At 45.4% G+C, this 18,841-nt stretch overlaps 2 protein-coding genes across 2 annotated transcripts in view; both read left to right on the forward strand.

Moving 5' to 3' along the window:
• Positions 1-4,637: 4,637 nt before the first annotated feature.
• On the forward strand, positions 4,638-17,659 carry T265_03124 (hypothetical protein; the record flags this gene model as incomplete). The annotated part of the gene is made up of 6 exons (XM_009167529.1): positions 4,638-4,932; positions 4,968-5,047; positions 5,092-5,240; positions 12,927-13,131; positions 14,230-14,373; positions 17,267-17,659. 6 exons carry the CDS (start codon positions 4,695-4,697, stop codon positions 17,438-17,440), a joined length of 990 nt encoding a protein of 329 aa, XP_009165793.1.
• Positions 17,660-17,932: 273 nt separating this feature from the next.
• Positions 17,933-18,841, forward strand: part of T265_03125 (hypothetical protein) — a gene marked incomplete at both ends in the record, with an annotated part of 30,239 nt that continues 29,330 nt past the window's right edge. Inside the window, one exon of the mRNA XM_009167530.1 lies at positions 17,933-18,190. Coding sequence (XP_009165794.1) covers positions 17,933-18,190 — 258 coding nt within the window. The remainder of the gene's footprint in view (positions 18,191-18,841) is intronic.

Consider the following 18,841-nt stretch of genomic DNA (forward strand, 5'->3'; position numbering starts at 1 on the left):
AAGATGGGATGGAATTTCGTACAATGTACAACCGCTGTAAATTGGAAATCTGCTAATATAACACATGACGACAAATCAAGATACAAGAGCTCCCCCTAAAAACAAACATGTAAAGTTTTAGTACTTGCCGAGGAAATTAACACATGACGACAAATCAGGATACAAGAGCTCCCCCTAAAAACAAACATGTAAAGTTTTAGTACTTGCCGAGGAAATGAGCCAAACCGCCTTCTCCTTCGGGATCAGAACTGGGGTAAACCATGAGTGCTTCAGTGACCTGTCTGAAACATGCAGAGAATATTATGCAGGACTGTATTCATCCCCAGCGGCTCCATTAGACCCAAATCTCACAAGATATCTAGTAGGGGTCCCCAACCAGTTTAGTTCTCACGGAGGAAGATGTTCGTTAACTCTTGCGCAAGACAAACCATTCGAGAGCGTTGAGTCAGTTGAGGTCCCTCCAAGGGTCCTCAAGGAAACGTCGGTCGTACTAGCAAAGAAACTCTACCTGATGTTTCATCAGCCACTCGACGAAGGCGGCCTTCACTCTGCTTGGAAGGAAGTGATTATCACGCTAGCTTACGAAACAAGTGGCCGCCTATCGCTCGCAGCTACAAGCCTATTAGAGTCACTACCATACCGTACAAGGTAATATAAAGAATTCTGAGGTGGACCATCGTAAGTCACCTCACAACCAACAAATTTATGTCCCCGTCGCGACCTGCGTTCACCCCAATCCGTTCTTACACGCTTAATATAGCATACAGTATGTAGCGTAGTATGCAGTGCATATAGTATATATTTATTTACATACATACACATATGTATAAACGTATGCATATATAAACATATATATATGCAGCATATAGTATATATATGGGCCCCAGCAAAGGACGGAAGACCCATATCGGATGACCCTTTTCGAATTCTGAACAGCATTCGAGCGAGTGCCCATACTTTCGGCTGCTCCATAAGCTCAAATGTTATGGAATTCAATGAAGCATTGTACGTTGGATTAGGGGTTCCTATAAGACAGAGCATTCTGCGTGAATTAGGCTTGACCTACTCTTCTTCGTCGGCGGTCTCCGCTGGAGTTCCTAACAGTCCGTTCTTAGACCATTCCTGNCTACATAAGCCCAGGCGTTCTGCGAGAGACTTGAAATCCTGGAGTTTAGACGCTTGTGCCCACCGGAAAGCAGTGGTCGCCGAACTTTCATTTCTCTTGGAATTATGGAAAATTCGACCATATCGTACGTGGGTGGGACACAGCAAACCCTTTTGCATGCCTGGTGAGAATGCACCAGATATTACGAGGATAGATACCGAAGAAAATTAATGTGTCCGGTTCTATCCAAAATTGTCTTTCCTACTGCACCATTGAAAATAGGCTCAAAAGTTAGTCTCCTTCCATGGATGATCAGGCACACATTCTTGCGTGTTTCTCGCGTGGACTTCCAGACGCTCTATGGAACAGGTTTTTGAATATACCGTTTAAGTTATCTACTCAAAACGAAAGAATGATACAACCACAGTTGAGCGTGCTTAACGTTCTGCGACAATGGCTACTGGCCTTAAACCCGTGTCTCATGTTGCTTGTCCCTTCCCCTGGGGTGTCTTCGCTTTCCAGCGGACTCATGCCTTTTTGCGCCCTGTTCCAACAAGTCTTGGCCAGCAGGTTTATCACCGTTGACCCGACTGACATGCAGCGAAGATATGGTGAGAAGACTTTCAAGGTAAGAGCGCATGGCTTTACCAGGCATCAATTGTTCTCATTTCGGGTAGTTAATACGTAGAATAAACCTCACCAGATTGCAGTTCCTGATGCGCCAAGCAAATAGTTAAAAGCAATTTCAGACGCGTTTTGTGTGCCGTCCCGCTGGCAAGAACACTTCATCCGCATAGGTCTCAAAGAACATTGTAACACCTTCTTCCATTCGTGTCTTTTAGGTAACAAGAAGCATCCGAGCGATAAGAAGAAACCCGACCCGGTGTGCTTGTGCGGGAGTTTCCATCTTTTGTATCGATCGGTGGATCCGTGAATCCCAGGGACCACCTAGCAGGATGTGGTTATAGGCCCATGGATCTAAAGTGCTTACTGTGTAGAGTGATGAAGTGTGTCCTGAATAAGAGTGTCTTGGGGCGGCGAGATGTCAAAGTCCCAATACTACCGTGCATCATGGATTCTCGCTGCACGATCCTTGCACGGGATTACGTTCGGTATAGGTCGACCCAAACAAATAACGATAAACTTATTTCGTGCACCATTATTCCTGGCTCCTCGAAAGTCTGCGATTGAGCCCCTCATATTGCGACACTTCGCAAGCTCGAAATGTATGGCTTTTAAGCAACAGTGCTGCGACTGTTCGATAGGCTGGCTAATCAGTCTCCCGTGTCCAGCGTTCCAGTTGTCAACTTATTAGTCTGAATTTCATAGGGTGTGTGCTAATGCCCATTCCTGTTGATAATGCTGCAGCCCTGCACGATTTCTCAGGGTTTCAACCTAGATTAGTGGCTCTTGTGGAAAGAAATCTCCACTGGGAATTTCCAAGCCTCCCGATACTCGAGGGTTCTAAATTTGACTAAGCATCCTACTTTTATGGCACCGAGGCATAAAAATCCTGGTATCCAAATGAAGTTCTCATGTTGCTTGTCCCTTCCCCTGGGGTGTCTTCGCTTTCCAGCGGACTCATGCCTTTTTGCGCCCTGTTCCAACAAGTCTTGGCCAGCAGGTTTATCACCGTTGACCCGACTGACATGCAGCGAAGATATGGTGAGAAGACTTTCAAGGTAAGAGCGCATGGCTTTACCAGGCATCAATTGTTCTCATTTCGGGTAGTTAATACGTAGAATAAACCTCACCAGATTGCAGTTCCTGATGCGCCAAGCAAATAGTTAAAAGCAATTTCAGACGCGTTTTGTGTGCCGTCCCGCTGGCAAGAACACTTCATCCGCATAGGTCTCAAAGAACATTGTAACACCTTCTTCCATTCGTGTCTTTTAGGTAACAAGAAGCATCCGAGCGATAAGAAGAAACCCGACCCGGTGTGCTTGTGCGGGAGTTTCCATCTTTTGTATCGATCGGTGGATCCGTGAATCCCAGGGACCACCTAGCAGGATGTGGTTATAGGCCCATGGATCTAAAGTGCTTACTGTGTAGAGTGATGAAGTGTGTCCTGAATAAGAGTGTCTTGGGGCGGCGAGATGTCAAAGTCCCAATACTACCGTGCATCATGGATTCTCGCTGCACGATCCTTGCACGGGATTACGTTCGGTATAGGTCGACCCAAACAAATAACGATAAACTTATTTCGTGCACCATTATTCCTGGCTCCTCGAAAGTCTGCGATTGAGCCCCTCATATTGCGACACTTCGCAAGCTCGAAATGTATGGCTTTTAAGCAACAGTGCTGCGACTGTCCGATAGGCTGGCTAATCAGTCTCCCGTGTCCAGCGTTCCAGTTGTCAACTTATTAGTCTGAATTTCACAGGGTGTGTGCTAATGCCCATTCCTGTTAATAATGCTGCAGCCCTGCACGATTTCTCAGGGTTTCAACCTAGATTAGCGGCTCTTGTGGAAAGAAATCTCCACTGGGAATTTCCAAGCCTCCCGATACTCGAGGGTTCTAAATTTTCCTAAGCATCCTACTTTTATGGCACCGAGGCATAAAAATCCTGGTATCCAAATGAAGTGCTTCTATTCTGCTTAGATATAATCAGAAGAGCTGTTATTCTGCTCTACATACGCGATTGTTGCGTAGCGCAATTTTCTCGGTAACTATTGACCTTGACTTTGACTTCTCATTCCCTTCCTGGGGAATCTCGCAACCGCCTTTCCTCTGGTTTAGGTGCAATAAAATACAATTGAGAGTGCTCAGTAGAAAACCATTAAAATAATTTCACATCCCGAGCAGCTGCCTCATCCGAACCCTCCAGTTGAAAATTGCCACATTTTTGGATAAACTGTATACCCTTGTAATTTTTTCCAAACTGATTCTCATGCTCGATTTTCTACCCCTAGCCACTGGACCTTCAGTTATGTACGGCTATTCACGCGGGCTTCACTTCCAGCTGTTAATTGCCTCCACGAATACTACTTTATTTATTTGGCAGCTGTCCCTTTCCGAACAATCTCCCAGCTTCTACGGTCAATAATTACAAGAACTTATTTCATTGGGAACTTCCTGTGTTACTTTATCCGTGCAGTGAAGACCGATTCACGTGTGTTCATTCTCATGCAGGATGCTACTCCTATTCCTATTCACTGGCTTCCACTTCTTGCCTAGGTGAGGATGCCCGTGTACGCACACGACCAAAATTAACGCTCGACTTCATAAGGCTGCGTGCTCAACCATAACCACCAGTCCCATTTCGTCTCAACCCATTTACATGATTCTGGTCTATAAGTCTGTGCCTCCTACAAGCACAAGTTCGCTGGAGCTTTTTGATCTTAGGGTGCATTAAATAGATTTGAAAATACTTCTTTATGAAGTCGCTGTTGAGTTTTTCCTTTGCCACCCACTGCACTAGTCACTCGGCAGTCCAGTTAATCAACCTGAATTTGACGCTTCACCGGTAATGGATCCCGTGATGACCGTATCGCTTGATGAGCCATGGACCAATCAGTGATCGAGATTCTTCTGGGTTGCTTGCTGAGACCCCAAACCACTCTTTTGCCAATAGTTCATTCAGAGACCATGCCATTGCAGTGTAGGTTTTACGAGAATCTCTACCCAGAGAAAGATGATGTCGTGGTTGTGAATATAACGTCCATACAGACCATGGGGAGCTATGTTGAGCTGTTGGAGTACAAAAATATCGGGGGCATGATCCTCCACAGCGAGTTATCTCGCCGTCGTATCCGGTCGATTAATAAACTGGTTAGGGTTGGAAGAACTACAGTTGTAATGGTAATTAGGGTGGATAGCGAAAAAGGTTTATAATGTTTCCTCTTAATCACCCAAGTCCAGGTTATATCGATTTGTCGAAGCGCAGAGTTTCTTCAGAAGAAGTAGCCAAATGTCAAGAGAAATTCGCAAAGGCCAAAGCGGTAAGCGAATCACTAGCTAAATTACATTATTGTGCTTTAATCAGGTGAATCAGATTCTTCGGCACACTGCAGAGAAGTTGGGTTACGAGACGGATGAGCAGCTTGAGGAACTGTGCAAAAAGACCGCTTGGTACTTCGATAATAAAATGGGGAAGCGGGCGGCCTCGTATGACGTCTTCAAACGCGTTGTAAAGTAAGTTCACTTATATTGTTGAGTGTAACCTAGAGATATTAAGTTTTGATTGTGTTAGTGTGTAGTCGTGTTTGACGTCCATCTAGGATCTGTTGTGATTGGGAAGTGCACCAGACAGCATGGTTTTATGCCACATTTCTTAGCGATGAAACCATGGACTAAGTGCGACGAGTCTGCTGCAGATTTGTTTGATGTTTTTGTGGCATGCTTGACGCACAGATCAATCCAGCCGGCTTCACCTGCCGTGGTGTCTCATGACATGGTGCCGTGTTAATAGGATTTATGGGTTCATAATGCGATGCCAGGGGCACCAGCAATTACGACCAGTCATTTAGTATCTCACCTTTCATCGGTTGGTCTGCATTTTTGCTTGGCTTGTGTCTGAGCAGTTGTAGATACTAACGGTGATAATTCGTTTTTGGTTTGTTTGGTTCTGAAGAGGCGTCCAAGCTTCAGGGAAACAATAATAACGAAAAATTCCCGTGGAGTTGTCTACGTGTGGCTTTGCTGTATTGAAATAACAATGCTGCATCAACAGTAGGCTCAATATTTTTCGGTTGCTAGAATGTACACCTTAAGTGCAGTTGACTTCTAGTCAACCATAAAGTTTGGCAGCTAGGCCACTACTCGTTCATTAAATGCTGAGTATACCGGCACAGCACATCGGCGATGGAATTGAGAAACTTTATCACGGGCAGCTACTTGGTCTCTTGCTCTGGAATATTGACGTCGCATACCGGACCTTCATGTTGAAGGGTTCGAAATAAAACAATGCGCTGATGCTCTTTGGATGTCTCATCCGTGTTGTCTAAGTTTACCCTTTGGGAGGGCAGCAGAAATTGAGTGTAAATGGAAATTAAAACTTGCAGTAAGGTGCTGCAAAAAATCATTTCACTTCAATCCATCCTTCACAAACCGTGGTTCCCTGTGCTACATCATCAATTTCCGGAATATGTGATAGTGTGGGACATTCAACCTTGCATTGGAGGCGAAGGCTTTCTCAGCTAGTTCGGGAGCTGGGTAGGTATGTATTGAAGGTGATAACTTTGATTCACGGGCGCTACTGACTGCATGTGAGACCATTTCTGCCATTGTCGTCATCTATTGTGCAGGTGAGCATTTTCCACTTCGTAGGTTAAAGCGCGTGCGAAACCTCGTGGCAGAATTATTTTGGTCATTCGAAGTTGTTTGCATTCTTAAAAGCAACATCGTCCGTGTACTCAATGCTTGTGGGTGAACTTCCCAGGACTCTTTCGACTCGCGAGGTCTCAAAGGTAGGCAGGGAAAATTCCAAGCAGTACACCAATGAAAAATTTAAAAGGGAAAGGCGAATGAAGGCGGCGTTGTCCCACACCACTGGAGATGGTGAACCCGGGCGGAAGCTTGTCTTGTACGCATACTTGTCCATAGGAGTTCGGATACAGTGCCCTTATAAAGGATAGAAGGAAGATGCATCCTTGATCGGCAGATGCCGCCAAAGTTTCTGAAGATCTCTAGAGTCACAAACAGCTTCCAGATCAAGAACAATGTCTACCATGAGACTTCTGAGAGTGACGTTGACCAAGAACTTGTCTGAAGGTAAAGATGTGGTCGATGAATCTTCGACCTGGGTGAAATCCACGAACCTGTCTCCTGACAATCAATCAACCCGCATAAAATTGTCAAAGGACGCCTTAGATGCGACGGATACCAGGCTGATTCCACGATGATTTTCGTATGACGTTCTCGTGCACTTTTGGAGACCAAAAAGACGGTAGAGGGTATTCTCTTGTCGTCCCAAACCTTCTGAAGCATGGTCATCAGACTGTTCAGCTGGACGTCATCAGCAAAAGTCTTCTCCATTTCTTGGGCCTTCGCAATTCAGCAGCGTCTTGTCATTCAGGCTCTTGATTGTTCGGTATTTGGGGGGTCAGATGGCTCAGTGGCTAGAGCGCGAAGCATTCAGGCTCTTGTTCGGTATTTGGGGGGTCAGATGGCTCAGTGGCTAGAGCGCGAAGTTCCGTGGTTCGAACCCGACCTCTGCATCTCGATCGACCCTGTTTAGACTTGGGCAACCTGAGAGTATCCCAGCCCTCGTGCTTCCTTTGGGTGGCATGGCAGCTACAGCTGAATGAATATCATTGTCCGGTTTGAGGGATCTGCGGGCACCACCACAGTTTCTGGTTGCCGGTACTGCCTTTCTCCTTCATGTTGAAGGGTTCGAAATAAAACAATGCGCTGATGCTCTTTGGATGTCTCATCCGTGTTGTCTAAGTTTACCCTTTGGGAGGGCAGCAGAAATTGAGTGTAAATGGAAATTAAAACTTGCAGTAAGGTGCTGCAAAAAATCATTTCACTTCAATCCATCCTTCACAAACCGTGGTTCCCTGTGCTACATCATCAATTTCCGGAATATGTGATAGTGTGGGACATTCAACCTTGCATTGGAGGCGAAGGCTTTCTCAGCTAGTTCGGGAGCTGGGTAGGTATGTATTGAAGGTGATAACTTTGATTCACGGGCGCTACTGACTGCATGTGAGACCATTTCTGCCATTGTCGTCATCTATTGTGCAGGTGAGCATTTTCCACTTCGTAGGTTAAAGCGCGTGCGAAACCTCGTGGCAGAATTATTTTGGTCATTCGAAGTTGTTTGCATTCTTAAAAGCAACATCGTCCGTGTACTCAATGCTTGTGGGTGAACTTCCCAGGACTCTTTCGACTCGCGAGGTCTCAAAGGTAGGCAGGGAAAATTCCAAGCAGTACACCAATGAAAAATTTAAAAGGGAAAGGCGAATGAAGGCGGCGTTGTCCCACACCACTGGAGATGGTGAACCCGGGCGGAAGCTTGTCTTGTACGCATACTTGTCCATAGGAGTTCGGATACAGTGCCCTTATAAAGGATAGAAGGAAGATGCATCCTTGATCGGCAGATGCCGCCAAAGTTTCTGAAGATCTCTAGAGTCACAAACAGCTTCCAGATCAAGAACAATGTCTACCATGAGACTTCTGAGAGTGACGTTGACCAAGAACTTGTCTGAAGGTAAAGATGTGGTCGATGAATCTTCGACCTGGGTGAAATCCACGAACCTGTCTCCTGACAATCAATCAACCCGCATAAAATTGTCAAAGGACGCCTTAGATGCGACGGATACCAGGCTGATTCCACGATGATTTTCGTATGACGTTCTCGTGCACTTTTGGAGACCAAAAAGACGGTAGAGGGTATTCTCTTGTCGTCCCAAACCTTCTGAAGCATGGTCATCAGACTGTTCAGCTGGACGTCATCAGCAAAAGTCTTCTCCATTTCTTGGGCCTTCGCAATTCAGCAGCGTCTTGTCATTCAGGCTCTTGATTGTTCGGTATTTGGGGGGTCAGATGGCTCAGTGGCTAGAGCGCGAAGTTCCGTGGTTCGAACCCGACCTCTGCATCTCGACTTCCCCTGTTTAGACTTGGGCAACCTGAGAGTATCCCAGCCCTCGTGCTTCCTTTGGGTGGCATGGCAGCTACAGCTGAATGAATATCATTGTCCGGTTTGAGGGATCTGCGGGCACCACCACAGTTTCTGGTTGCCGGTACTGCCTTTCTAGCAACAAAAGACCCATTGAACTTGACAACATGCAGTGTTCATTTAGTCGAGTCGGATGACTTAGGCAAATAATTCTGAAAGCTGAGAGCATAGCTTCTTTAAGCCCCTTCCATCTAACCTCCAAACATTCTTCGTTATCAGCATGACTGTGTGTTTTCAGTAGCTTTCCAACCAAATCAGCTTGGTAATAGATGCTTGTTGGTTTGTTCGCTGAGCTGGGCAATTTGATTACAGACGTTTCATCACTAAATCGTTCAGCTATAACACCTTTCCGGTGCCTAGCTGCCGTGCCACCCGGAGGAAGCACGAGGGCTGGGATACTGCCAGGTTGCCCAAGCCTAGACAGGGGTTTCATCACTAATCGAGGTGACATCATTAGTACAGTGTTAGGGAGTGTATTGGAGCGTAGCGACGGGTCGGTGGTTGTGCCACTGACCTTCTACGCTACCTGAGCTACCAACATTCTCTTCTATAACAGCTTGGTAAGTTACTGAACGGAGTTGCCATGCTTCGGCACGCGTAATGCTGACGGAAAGCGAAATGATAGCCCAGTCCATATAATGGCATGATCGGAGTCAGTTTGCGTACCCCAGAAGGAAGAAATCGTTCAGCTGTGGGATTCTTTCGGCGCCTAACTGCAGTGTCACCAGGAGGGAGCACAAGGCCTGGGATAGTGCCAGGTTGCCCAGGCCTAGATAGGAGAAATCGAGGAGCAGAGGTCGTGTTCGAACCCTAGACCTTCATGTCGGTAATTCTGCCTTCTAACCACTGAGCCATCTCCCAGAAGGAGCCGTTTTCCTTAATTGAGGCTCTCCATCGGTAACTGCTAACCACATGGTCCAGTTGAGGCCATGACTGTCTTGGTGGGTGGGTGCCTTGGATTGGTGGCTTCCAACTAACTGGAAGTGGACGTTTGTGCTGAAAGTTCTTACTGTCCAGNAAATCGTTCAGCTGTGGAATTCTTTCGGCGCCTAACTGCAGTGTCACCAGGAGGGAGCACAAGGCCTGGGATAGTGCCAGGTTGCCCAGGCCTAGATAGGAGAAATCGAGGAGCAGAGGTCGTGTTCGAACCCTAGACCTTCATGTCGGTAATTCTGCCTTCTAACCACTGAGCCAGCCATCTCCCGGAGCCGTTTTCTTTAATTGAGGCTCTCCATCGGTAACTGCTAACCACATGGTCCAGTTGAGGCCATGACTGTCTTGGTGGGTGGGTGCCTTGGATTGGTGGCTTCCAACTAACTGGAAGTGGACGTTTGTGCTGAAAGTTCTTACTGTCCAGGAACAGACGATGATCAGTACACAACTGAAGCAGTTGCTCCCACTTATCCATGCTCTGAAAATCAACTCCGAATCTACTTCTGGACTTAGTCGTCCAACTTGGGCGTTCCCATCACCCGCCAGGGTTACTATATCCATCCCTTTCGCAAACCGTAGCAGTCGTGACAGATGTTGATAAAACCTGTCCTCATTCTCAGAACTGCAGTCTGTCGGGGCGTGTGCTGATGCAACAAGTGAACGCCGTTTACCGCGTCGACCTGCATTGATCTTTATTGAGCCAGACATCCGCACAGCACAAAGGCGACTGTTTACTGGATCCAGTCCAGGAAGGCGCTTTCAGCCTTGGGGCTGAGTGCAACACACACAATAGATATCACGAGTCATTACGTCAGGACCACCAGATACCCGAAGAGTGAAATGTGGAACATCTGAGCTCGTCCTAAGCGGCTTGAAGCACACGACCGAATTGGGGTCTTGTATGCATGTTTCGGAGACTCAACATATATCGATACAGAGTAAAAGCAAGGTTTCAGCAAGAGATACCTCTTGTTGGATTGACATAGAATACGGACATTAAAGGCTGCAACGTGGATCAGATCTGTTGGTCTACTTTGCTGTGTGACGATTCAAACAGAACAATGGTTAGGAGGCTAATAAGCGAAGAGCTGCAAAGGCAGATGATCCTTTCAGGTTGCCCGGGCCGAATAATTGGGTTCGGTTGAGGTACCCTCCATTGAGCCTTTGACTCAAAAGTCTGACCCACAAGGCAGAAGAATAATGTAGGGTTTTGTTCCGTGACCCTACCCTAGCTTCTTACTCAAAGGTCTGGACCGAGCGGCAGCGGTCTCTAGAGTTTTCTTGGGAGACTCTTCCCAGATCCAATGACTCAATAGTCTGACCCACCTGGCTGCAGGGGCCGGCCTGGCCCCAAGATACATCAGGGAGTATGATAGTGTTGTCTCTCCCCTAATGGCGCTGCGCACGGAAGGTACCTTTTTATTATTACCGGACTCTTTTAAGAGCATTTCGACGTATTGACTAATGCGACGGTGGTCACCGTGAACTGTTGAGTGATCGAAACGTGCAGTTTTCAGGGTAGACCTTTTCTAACTCGTCCTTCCTCGGAGGAAGGACTTTATTCCCTCATGTCTTCTCTTTTCACTGGGCTCTTCTGACTGTTGTTTTACCATGTGTTTTCATCTCACGTCCTTCGACCCTTCTTGACATATTTCCTGCCAGTATTTTTCCGACAATTGGGTAGGGTATTCGTCGGTTTTTTGCTCATATCCATGGAATTCGCGTTTCAAATTACCCCTCATAATTTTCTAGTAGTCTGGTATATTGCTTCACGGTGTGTTTCTGTAGATGGCATTCTCCTGAGTTCTGCAATACGGGTTCAGGCGTAACCACTCTATGGATGATCCACTGACGTATCGTTTCTGAACACCTGTTAAACCGAACTGGTAACCAGATATTTCTAAGTCCTTGGACTAGGTCGGGAAGGCACTAAAACTTGGCAAACTTAACCGATAGCTTCCTCGAGAATCGTACGCTATATGTATGTTTGGATAGAGTCCTCCTCCTCCTCCACTGCACAAGTCCTTGAGATATTGGCTATATTCCACGGTGTATGTTTACACTATCAAAAATCTCTTTCCTGGCGCCTCCAACATTTGTGCACTTGATGATAATGCCAGTCCTCTTTGTTTCACTTATTACGTATCCCAAAGCTTTGCCTTCCTGTGAATTTATAACACTCGGGTATAGTCTGCATCCTGGTTGCCAGTTTTTTTTTATAAAGCTGCTGAGTTGGGGTCACCTGTCACAACCGCATTTGACCCATCCAAGTCTTCTATCCCTTTTCCCCTCCGTTTTTTTATTTGCAGCTCTTTACACGCCCCAACTTCACAACATTCCCTTCCTTTCACTGTGTTTGGTCTAACTTCTGCAGCCGCTTCTCATCTGTCCGTGTAAAATTCTCTTAAGAACGTTTCTGGGAAAGTACGCTTTCTCTTCCAATCTCGAAACTGCTTTTTACAACCTTAGATTTTTCGGATCCTGGAATATCGTCATGTCTAGGGGGCTTATCTTTCTTTTTTGTGCTTGTTCGGCTCTCTCCTTGACTGATTCGCTCTATTCCTTCGTCGAGGCGTAGCGTCTTTAGCTTAAATATACTGTGCTCTTCCGTAATAGCCTTTGTTGGTCCTCTTCCTCGCGCTTCCAGCATTTTCACTCGCCTTTCCTGTCCCATCCATTCCTCCCCTTCCCCTCGTCGAAATGACCTTTCCGCCTCCACCTGTTACCGAACTCTTCAACTTTTTATATACCCTTAGGGCTTTGAATCTTTCAAGATCCGTATCAACTTGTATCGTAACATACCTCTTCGAAATTTTCCTTTTTCAAAGATTGCTAGTTTCCTATTGCCATTTTATACACGGGGTATCTGAGAACTGGTCTTTTCTTCCTCCACAAGCCACGTTTTGCATGGTATTACTCTAATCTGCAGGGACCAACCAAAATTTTCGTTTAGGTTCGTACTGTACTTTTTGTGGTGTGTTGCTTACTTCCGCGCACGTAAAAGATATAACAGGCATGAAAGTAGTTTGATGTTCCGTTTGGGTTTTGAATTACGGTAACGGCTGACAGAATCGATTTATCTGGCATGTTATCGATAACATGTAAACTGATTTTTGGTTGCAGCTAATCCAGCACTTTCGGCATAATTGCTAAGGTTTCTGGATGGTTACTTTTTTTTGTGTCTTGTCTAAATCCTATTCACTTGAGTTGGTGTTTCCCGCTGTCTGAATCCCGTGATTTCTCTTCTCTTATTGCATTGTTTGTAGTACTCCCAGCATATTGGACGAATGCGATATAGACGAGCATACACGCGAGGTCCTCATCAGCAATATCCGCCACCGGCTCATGCCACAAGCAATGAAAATTCGTGCGGACTTTGAAGTATCTTGTTTCACTTTCGAAGGGATTGATGCCGTGAGGCGTGCTCTGCGAGCTGGTTTGGAACTTAACTCGGAAGAGCTACCTATTCGAGTTAGTTACTTCATTTGTCCAAGTCTTCGTCCACCCAATCTCAAAAACGTCACAAAAAGTTTATTACAAGACAAAGCCTAGACGTATAAAACCTTCAATCATAAATTTTTCACTCACTTCCATGACTGTCTAGTGCGGTCGTACAGCCGTTTAAGAGATTAGCCGTTCCAGTATTGTTTCCCTTGAGTTACTACCACCTTTCAGATAGGACCGAACGCGCTTTTTCTCCAGAAAGTTTTGAGACAGGTTTCTGCTCAAGTATAAGTTAGATAGTTAAAAGCATGGGAGTTTACTGACACTCAAGCTACCATAGATTTTCAATTTAGAGGTGTGAGTATTACGTCTATTTTAATGAGCTACCATGCCTGTGGCATTGATGTGCAATATATCTTGACTTGAATCAACAGTCTATCGGCGCTGTTATCTACTGCAGTATCGCCACTCCGCATGCTCTCTTTGTCTTCAGGTGCATGCACGCGAAAATAGGTCACACTTTCAGTGGTAGACAGCTCACATCGTCGTCCAAGACCTTGGGTTTGGTCACAGGTTTTTTTCAAGCATTTGTAAGAGCGGATCGCCAAGTGGGACGGTGAACCATGGCCACTCATCTCTAAATAAATCGTCATTCGTTTTCAGACTTTTACGCTTTTTAATGGCAATTATGCGAGATGGACAGGTAACTTCATAATCGAATCTATCTTTGCATACTTTCAGTGCTGCTGTTCTGAAAATCGCTTGTTTAAATCGTTGGCTTCTGGTCGATCGTTCAATAGGTTGATGGTGTTTTGAGAAGGTTTGATAATTTTCAATTGATATTTCGTCCAGTCAGTGAGGCCAGTCTATGGTGAAAAGCCGAGAAACACTGTGCAGTTGTTTCGTCCCTATTTGGAATTAGAAGCACTGTTTATCTCATGAAGCTCACATTCACTCATTCACTTTTGGTACCTCCTTTCACACTCCTGACTACCCCATGTTTCGTCGGCAGCATAAATAGTGCTCCATCTAAATAAATTTCACGAACAATATAACAGAGGAACCATATATTTGCTCAAGAGTCTGTTTTTTTCTGTTGACCGGGAATCGCATCTTTTCTTTCAGATCAACTTGATCGCTCCACCACTGTACGTTCTTACAGCGCAGACGATGGAGTGGGCAGAGGGATTGGAGCACCTGAACAAGATACTGGAGACCATAAGGACCTCCATCGAAAGCCAAGGCGGTTCTTTCAAAATACAACAGGCGGTAAGCAAAATGGTTGCGTTAGGACTTTCCTATTCAGAAAATGGGCTGATTGCCAAACTTCACTTTTGTTCACGGTGCCAAAGAAATAGTGGAGATAGGTGACCTCAGTGCCGTCAAACTACTGTTATATCTTTGTGTCGACAATAAAAACAAAGACAACCTAACTAGGATTTCGTCACAGAAGTCTAGGGCATGGTTTATAGCTTATAGTGAACAGTCGCGAATAATGACTGTCGTTTCGTTTTCCGTTCAAAGTGATACATCTCTCTTGTCTTGACTGGAACATAAGCTCATAGACTTCCGCTTTTCTAGCTTGACTTGCAGATAGTTAGCACCATGAGTTTTGTAGGCTATATCGAAAACACTCGTTTATACTCTCACTACACAAACACCTCGTTTCGTTTTTGCGAAAGGTTGCAGGTTCAAGTTCCACTCATCTCCCAGCGTTTTATTCCGAACAACTGGCAGATAACCTCCCGTTTTCCACTGGTACTGATATTCGTAGAGAAAACCGTAGCGTAGGACGGTTACTTGAAAGGGATTGGTTGCTAGTTAAATCCCGGCAATGTGTCTGCGATTCTGGTCTACGCTATTCTCTCCTCGTAAGGCTGGAAACTCTACACTGCGTGGTGCACATAGAATGACGGTGGCGAGTATCTTGTCGCACCCCAGACAGGACGTGGTGCAGGTTTGTCTTGTGCTTGTAACAAGGTTTAAAAGTGGAGGTCTTAATGTTGCTGTGTTGCCCTGATTTGCTGACATCTCCCTTATCCTTACCCATCCATATGAAGGTACTGCATCACTACGTATGTAATGTGACATTCGACTAATGGAAGCCTCATGTTCTGATAGGTTAAAATCATTGGATGTCTTGAATGTGTCCTGTGGACACACATGGACGACAAAGCATACTCCCCTTAATAAGGCATGCGCCTCATCGTGGTCAGAGTGGTGAAACTTGAATAATCGTGCGACCGCCGTACACTCCACCAAAGTCTGCCTGAATCGGCCAGCACTTTAACTTCTCCAGTACTGCTCCATGGCGAAGGAAGCAGAACTTGGTAAAATGACTAGCTCCAAGAGCGCACAAAATCTACTAAAGTGATTCTCTACCCGACGCTAGATTCACTCAAGTAAGTGTATAATAGAGGTCATCTAAGAAACTTGGGAGGAGATAATGCTTCTTTCGCGATTGGCTGTGACGGTCTTCAAAAGAGGTGTATTCAGCAGTCTTCATTTTTCACCGATTTATCTATACCAGCCGCATAACTGACACCATTACAGCCACTTTCAATGAGAACAAAGTGAGGACTTCGTTCACTAGCCGGCTGCCAATCGTTCAATAACTCAAGGACAGGTTGCCTCAGATGACGACGTTCGTATCTGTGTGGATTCCAGTGCATGTGTTCGGATTTATACATTGATGGATCTATGAGACAACTCATCAAGCGCGTATGAGGACATCTGCTGGTCTGAATAATGAAAGGCAAAGCTCGAGAAGCGGCTATTTGATGGCTTGAAATCACGGAGTTGAGTTGGATACTACTTCCACGTCACACCGACACGAAAATTTAGGAAATCTAGGCACAACAAGCAGTTGCTATCCACGTTTATGGTCTAGGCTTGTGTAAGCAGAAGAATTTTACTAGCAGTCTACTTCTGCCCTGCCCAATGGCCATTCCAGGATCTCGCGGACCGTTTGGCATCTTAGCATCCTGTCACGTGGTGTTCACCACATTCGCCATGCAAATAGTTTCGTCATACCAGACACTGATTTACTTATCTATGAACAATACAATCACTTCGGAGATTAGATCATTACAGAGCTGGTCGTTACACAGAGGACATTTCATCTTTCGTCTACTCTGTTACCTGGTTACCCGAGCCTTAAATTCGTCTCGGATATTTTCCCAGTTGCTTTTGGGTTGATGTGCCTGAATGAGCCTGTTGGTTTCGCAATTCTGTTGACTCGGTCGCCTGGTAAATCAGCGTCCACCAAGAGTTCCCTTCATTGTGTTCCTGATCATTTAGGAGGATTGTTCGAACTAGAACCGCATGGTTTTGCATGTGATCCCCACTATAATTGCCAGTCGGTGGAGGGGCTTACCATTCTAGCACCATAGGCATAACCAACACGTAGTCGTTTCCTGTGCCATTTCAGATTCTCTTTACTATCGTTTTTCGCCAATTGTGACCTGTGTCCATGGATGAGAAAGCTGTTAGTTTGATAGGAGAGAAACCGGGAGATCCTTCATAGCAGCGGTGGCGATGGTGCTGGCAGTTGCAAAAAAACTTGACATTGGATAATGTTTGGCTGTATAAATGATTTGGGTACTGTTTGTTGCACCTATTAGCAGCTACTCTAAACAACCTTCCCACCACAATGCAGACAGCGTCCTAATCCGACTTGGTTTGCATTTTTACGAGTCATGTATACGTTATTCTCTTTCAAGAGGATATTCTCCAAGAGACTGCAAGAACATCCCCCGTAAGCCACAATTTAGTGCGATCCCTCCCCCGAAGAAGGCCAACAATCTTCTCCATAGTTTCTTCTCTTCTGAGTTGTTTCTATGTCTCATTGATGTTCAGGAAATGCGGTAGTTTGGTCTATCGTGATCTAATGATCGTGAATTAATTCTTTGCCTTTCGGCTTTTCATTTGGATGTCCTAGTAATATGGTGCATAGGGTTCTTTAGATTTCGAGCGAAGGTCAAGATTAGACACCTGATCTAGAAGGCTTATGGTTGACTCCTACTTCTGACTTCTCAGTTGTGGTGGCAGTCCAACAGCCTATTGTTTATGAAGGGCATTTTAACCGATAATTTTCATTTGACATTTGTATACCGAAACCTTGAGTTTAGTGGTTTGGGAAAGTCTTCATTTTTCTTTTCAGCCACGACTTGTATCAGACACCGATGAAGCTGATTTGCGCCGACATATGGCTGAATTGGAAGAAGCGAATCGCGAAGTTTCCGGGGATGAAGATAACGATGAAGAGGCCGAAGGGGATGAAGATGAAGATGAGGACGGCGAAGATGTTGACGGTGCCTCAGACGGCGATGACTGACTTTACTGATTCCTTATTTTTCATCCGGTTCCCCGCCTCCAATCCCTTTGTACTCTGCTTCGCGGATGGTGCGAAAAAAGATCATTTCTGGTGTTATGATATACTGGACCTTCTTGTTCTATTGCTCTATAGTTGAACTACTTGAAACAGACTTACCGACGTAGCAGGTCCATATAAGTTCACCCTATTTCATTCTTATAGTGCGATGGTCTGAGAAGACTGGAATGAAGACTGCGTGCTACATACAAGGACATTTGTCTGCTAGACTCCATCGTTTCTATGCCCATAGAATCTGGTTGTACGTAACCCAGTGGTACCAAACAAGAACTCTTGTTCGAATGTCGTATATCGCTGATGCATCACGCTTTACTGTAAAGCTGCTTACCACTCATGTGTCGTTTCCACATGGAGCTGATTGGGCGTAAACGATTTTTCCGGAAATGGGCTTATCGTCTATCCGTTTAGTTTCCGAAGTTGGTAGGTGGACACGCAATGACTAAGAAGCAACCATTCACTGATGCTATCATTCCACTGTCATTCCTGGATTCTCACGTTGGGCATCTCATTTACTATCTCCACTATGTGGCTATCTACTCCTATATTCCCAGATCATCTACAAACAAAAGTGACAGCTATAAACACCATACAGCATGCACGCGGCTTACAGCTGAAGAAGACGATTGCTTCATCGTAGACTTTTCCAAGAGACCGGGGTGCAATGATCCAGTTTTTGCTGAATGTGGAGCTTCTGTACGATATTGTGATGTATCGGCTAAATGAACTTGGTGTATCCCACTCCTAGTGTGCCTTTCTGCAGGATCTTTCATACTTCGCCGCCACTCCACATCCTTAACTAACCTAAATTTGTTTCAATTCTGATATTCAGAGCTCATGGCCTAATCAAGCCAACGTACGAATAACGAATAACCCGGATAATCTGAGCGAGTTTCGACTGTAGTACACCAGGATTGCTAACCTTTGCAGCACAAGAGAATCAGTTACGTTTTCCCTCCATCCCTGTGACGACACTGCTGTCAGAGAAAATCACTTCTGATAGGTCTATTGATGTCTTCTTTTGTGGTCAACCCTCCTCAGGATGTCTTTAAGGGGAACAGCTGCCGTGTACTCGTTGAGACGTGATTAGTACAAATGTTTTCGTTACTGACTTTTAGTGACCTACGGTATTATCACGTGCGTCTTTATGAGTAACATAGGTCGGGACAGGTTAGATTGCATTGCAAAGTACTGGTAGTTGGGCAGTGTAAGGAAACGGAGTGTTGAGTACCAACAACAATGAAGGTGACCTTTGGTTGATCCTACCAACTCTAATCACCAATCAGTAGCAAACTGATGATGATGCACTAAGATGAAGTGCGATATGAGTGGAGATCTCTTAAGAAA

Source organism: Opisthorchis viverrini (genome assembly GCF_000715545.1).
Source record: "Opisthorchis viverrini unplaced genomic scaffold opera_v5_42, whole genome shotgun sequence".
NCBI lineage: Eukaryota > Metazoa > Platyhelminthes > Trematoda > Opisthorchiida > Opisthorchiidae > Opisthorchis > Opisthorchis viverrini.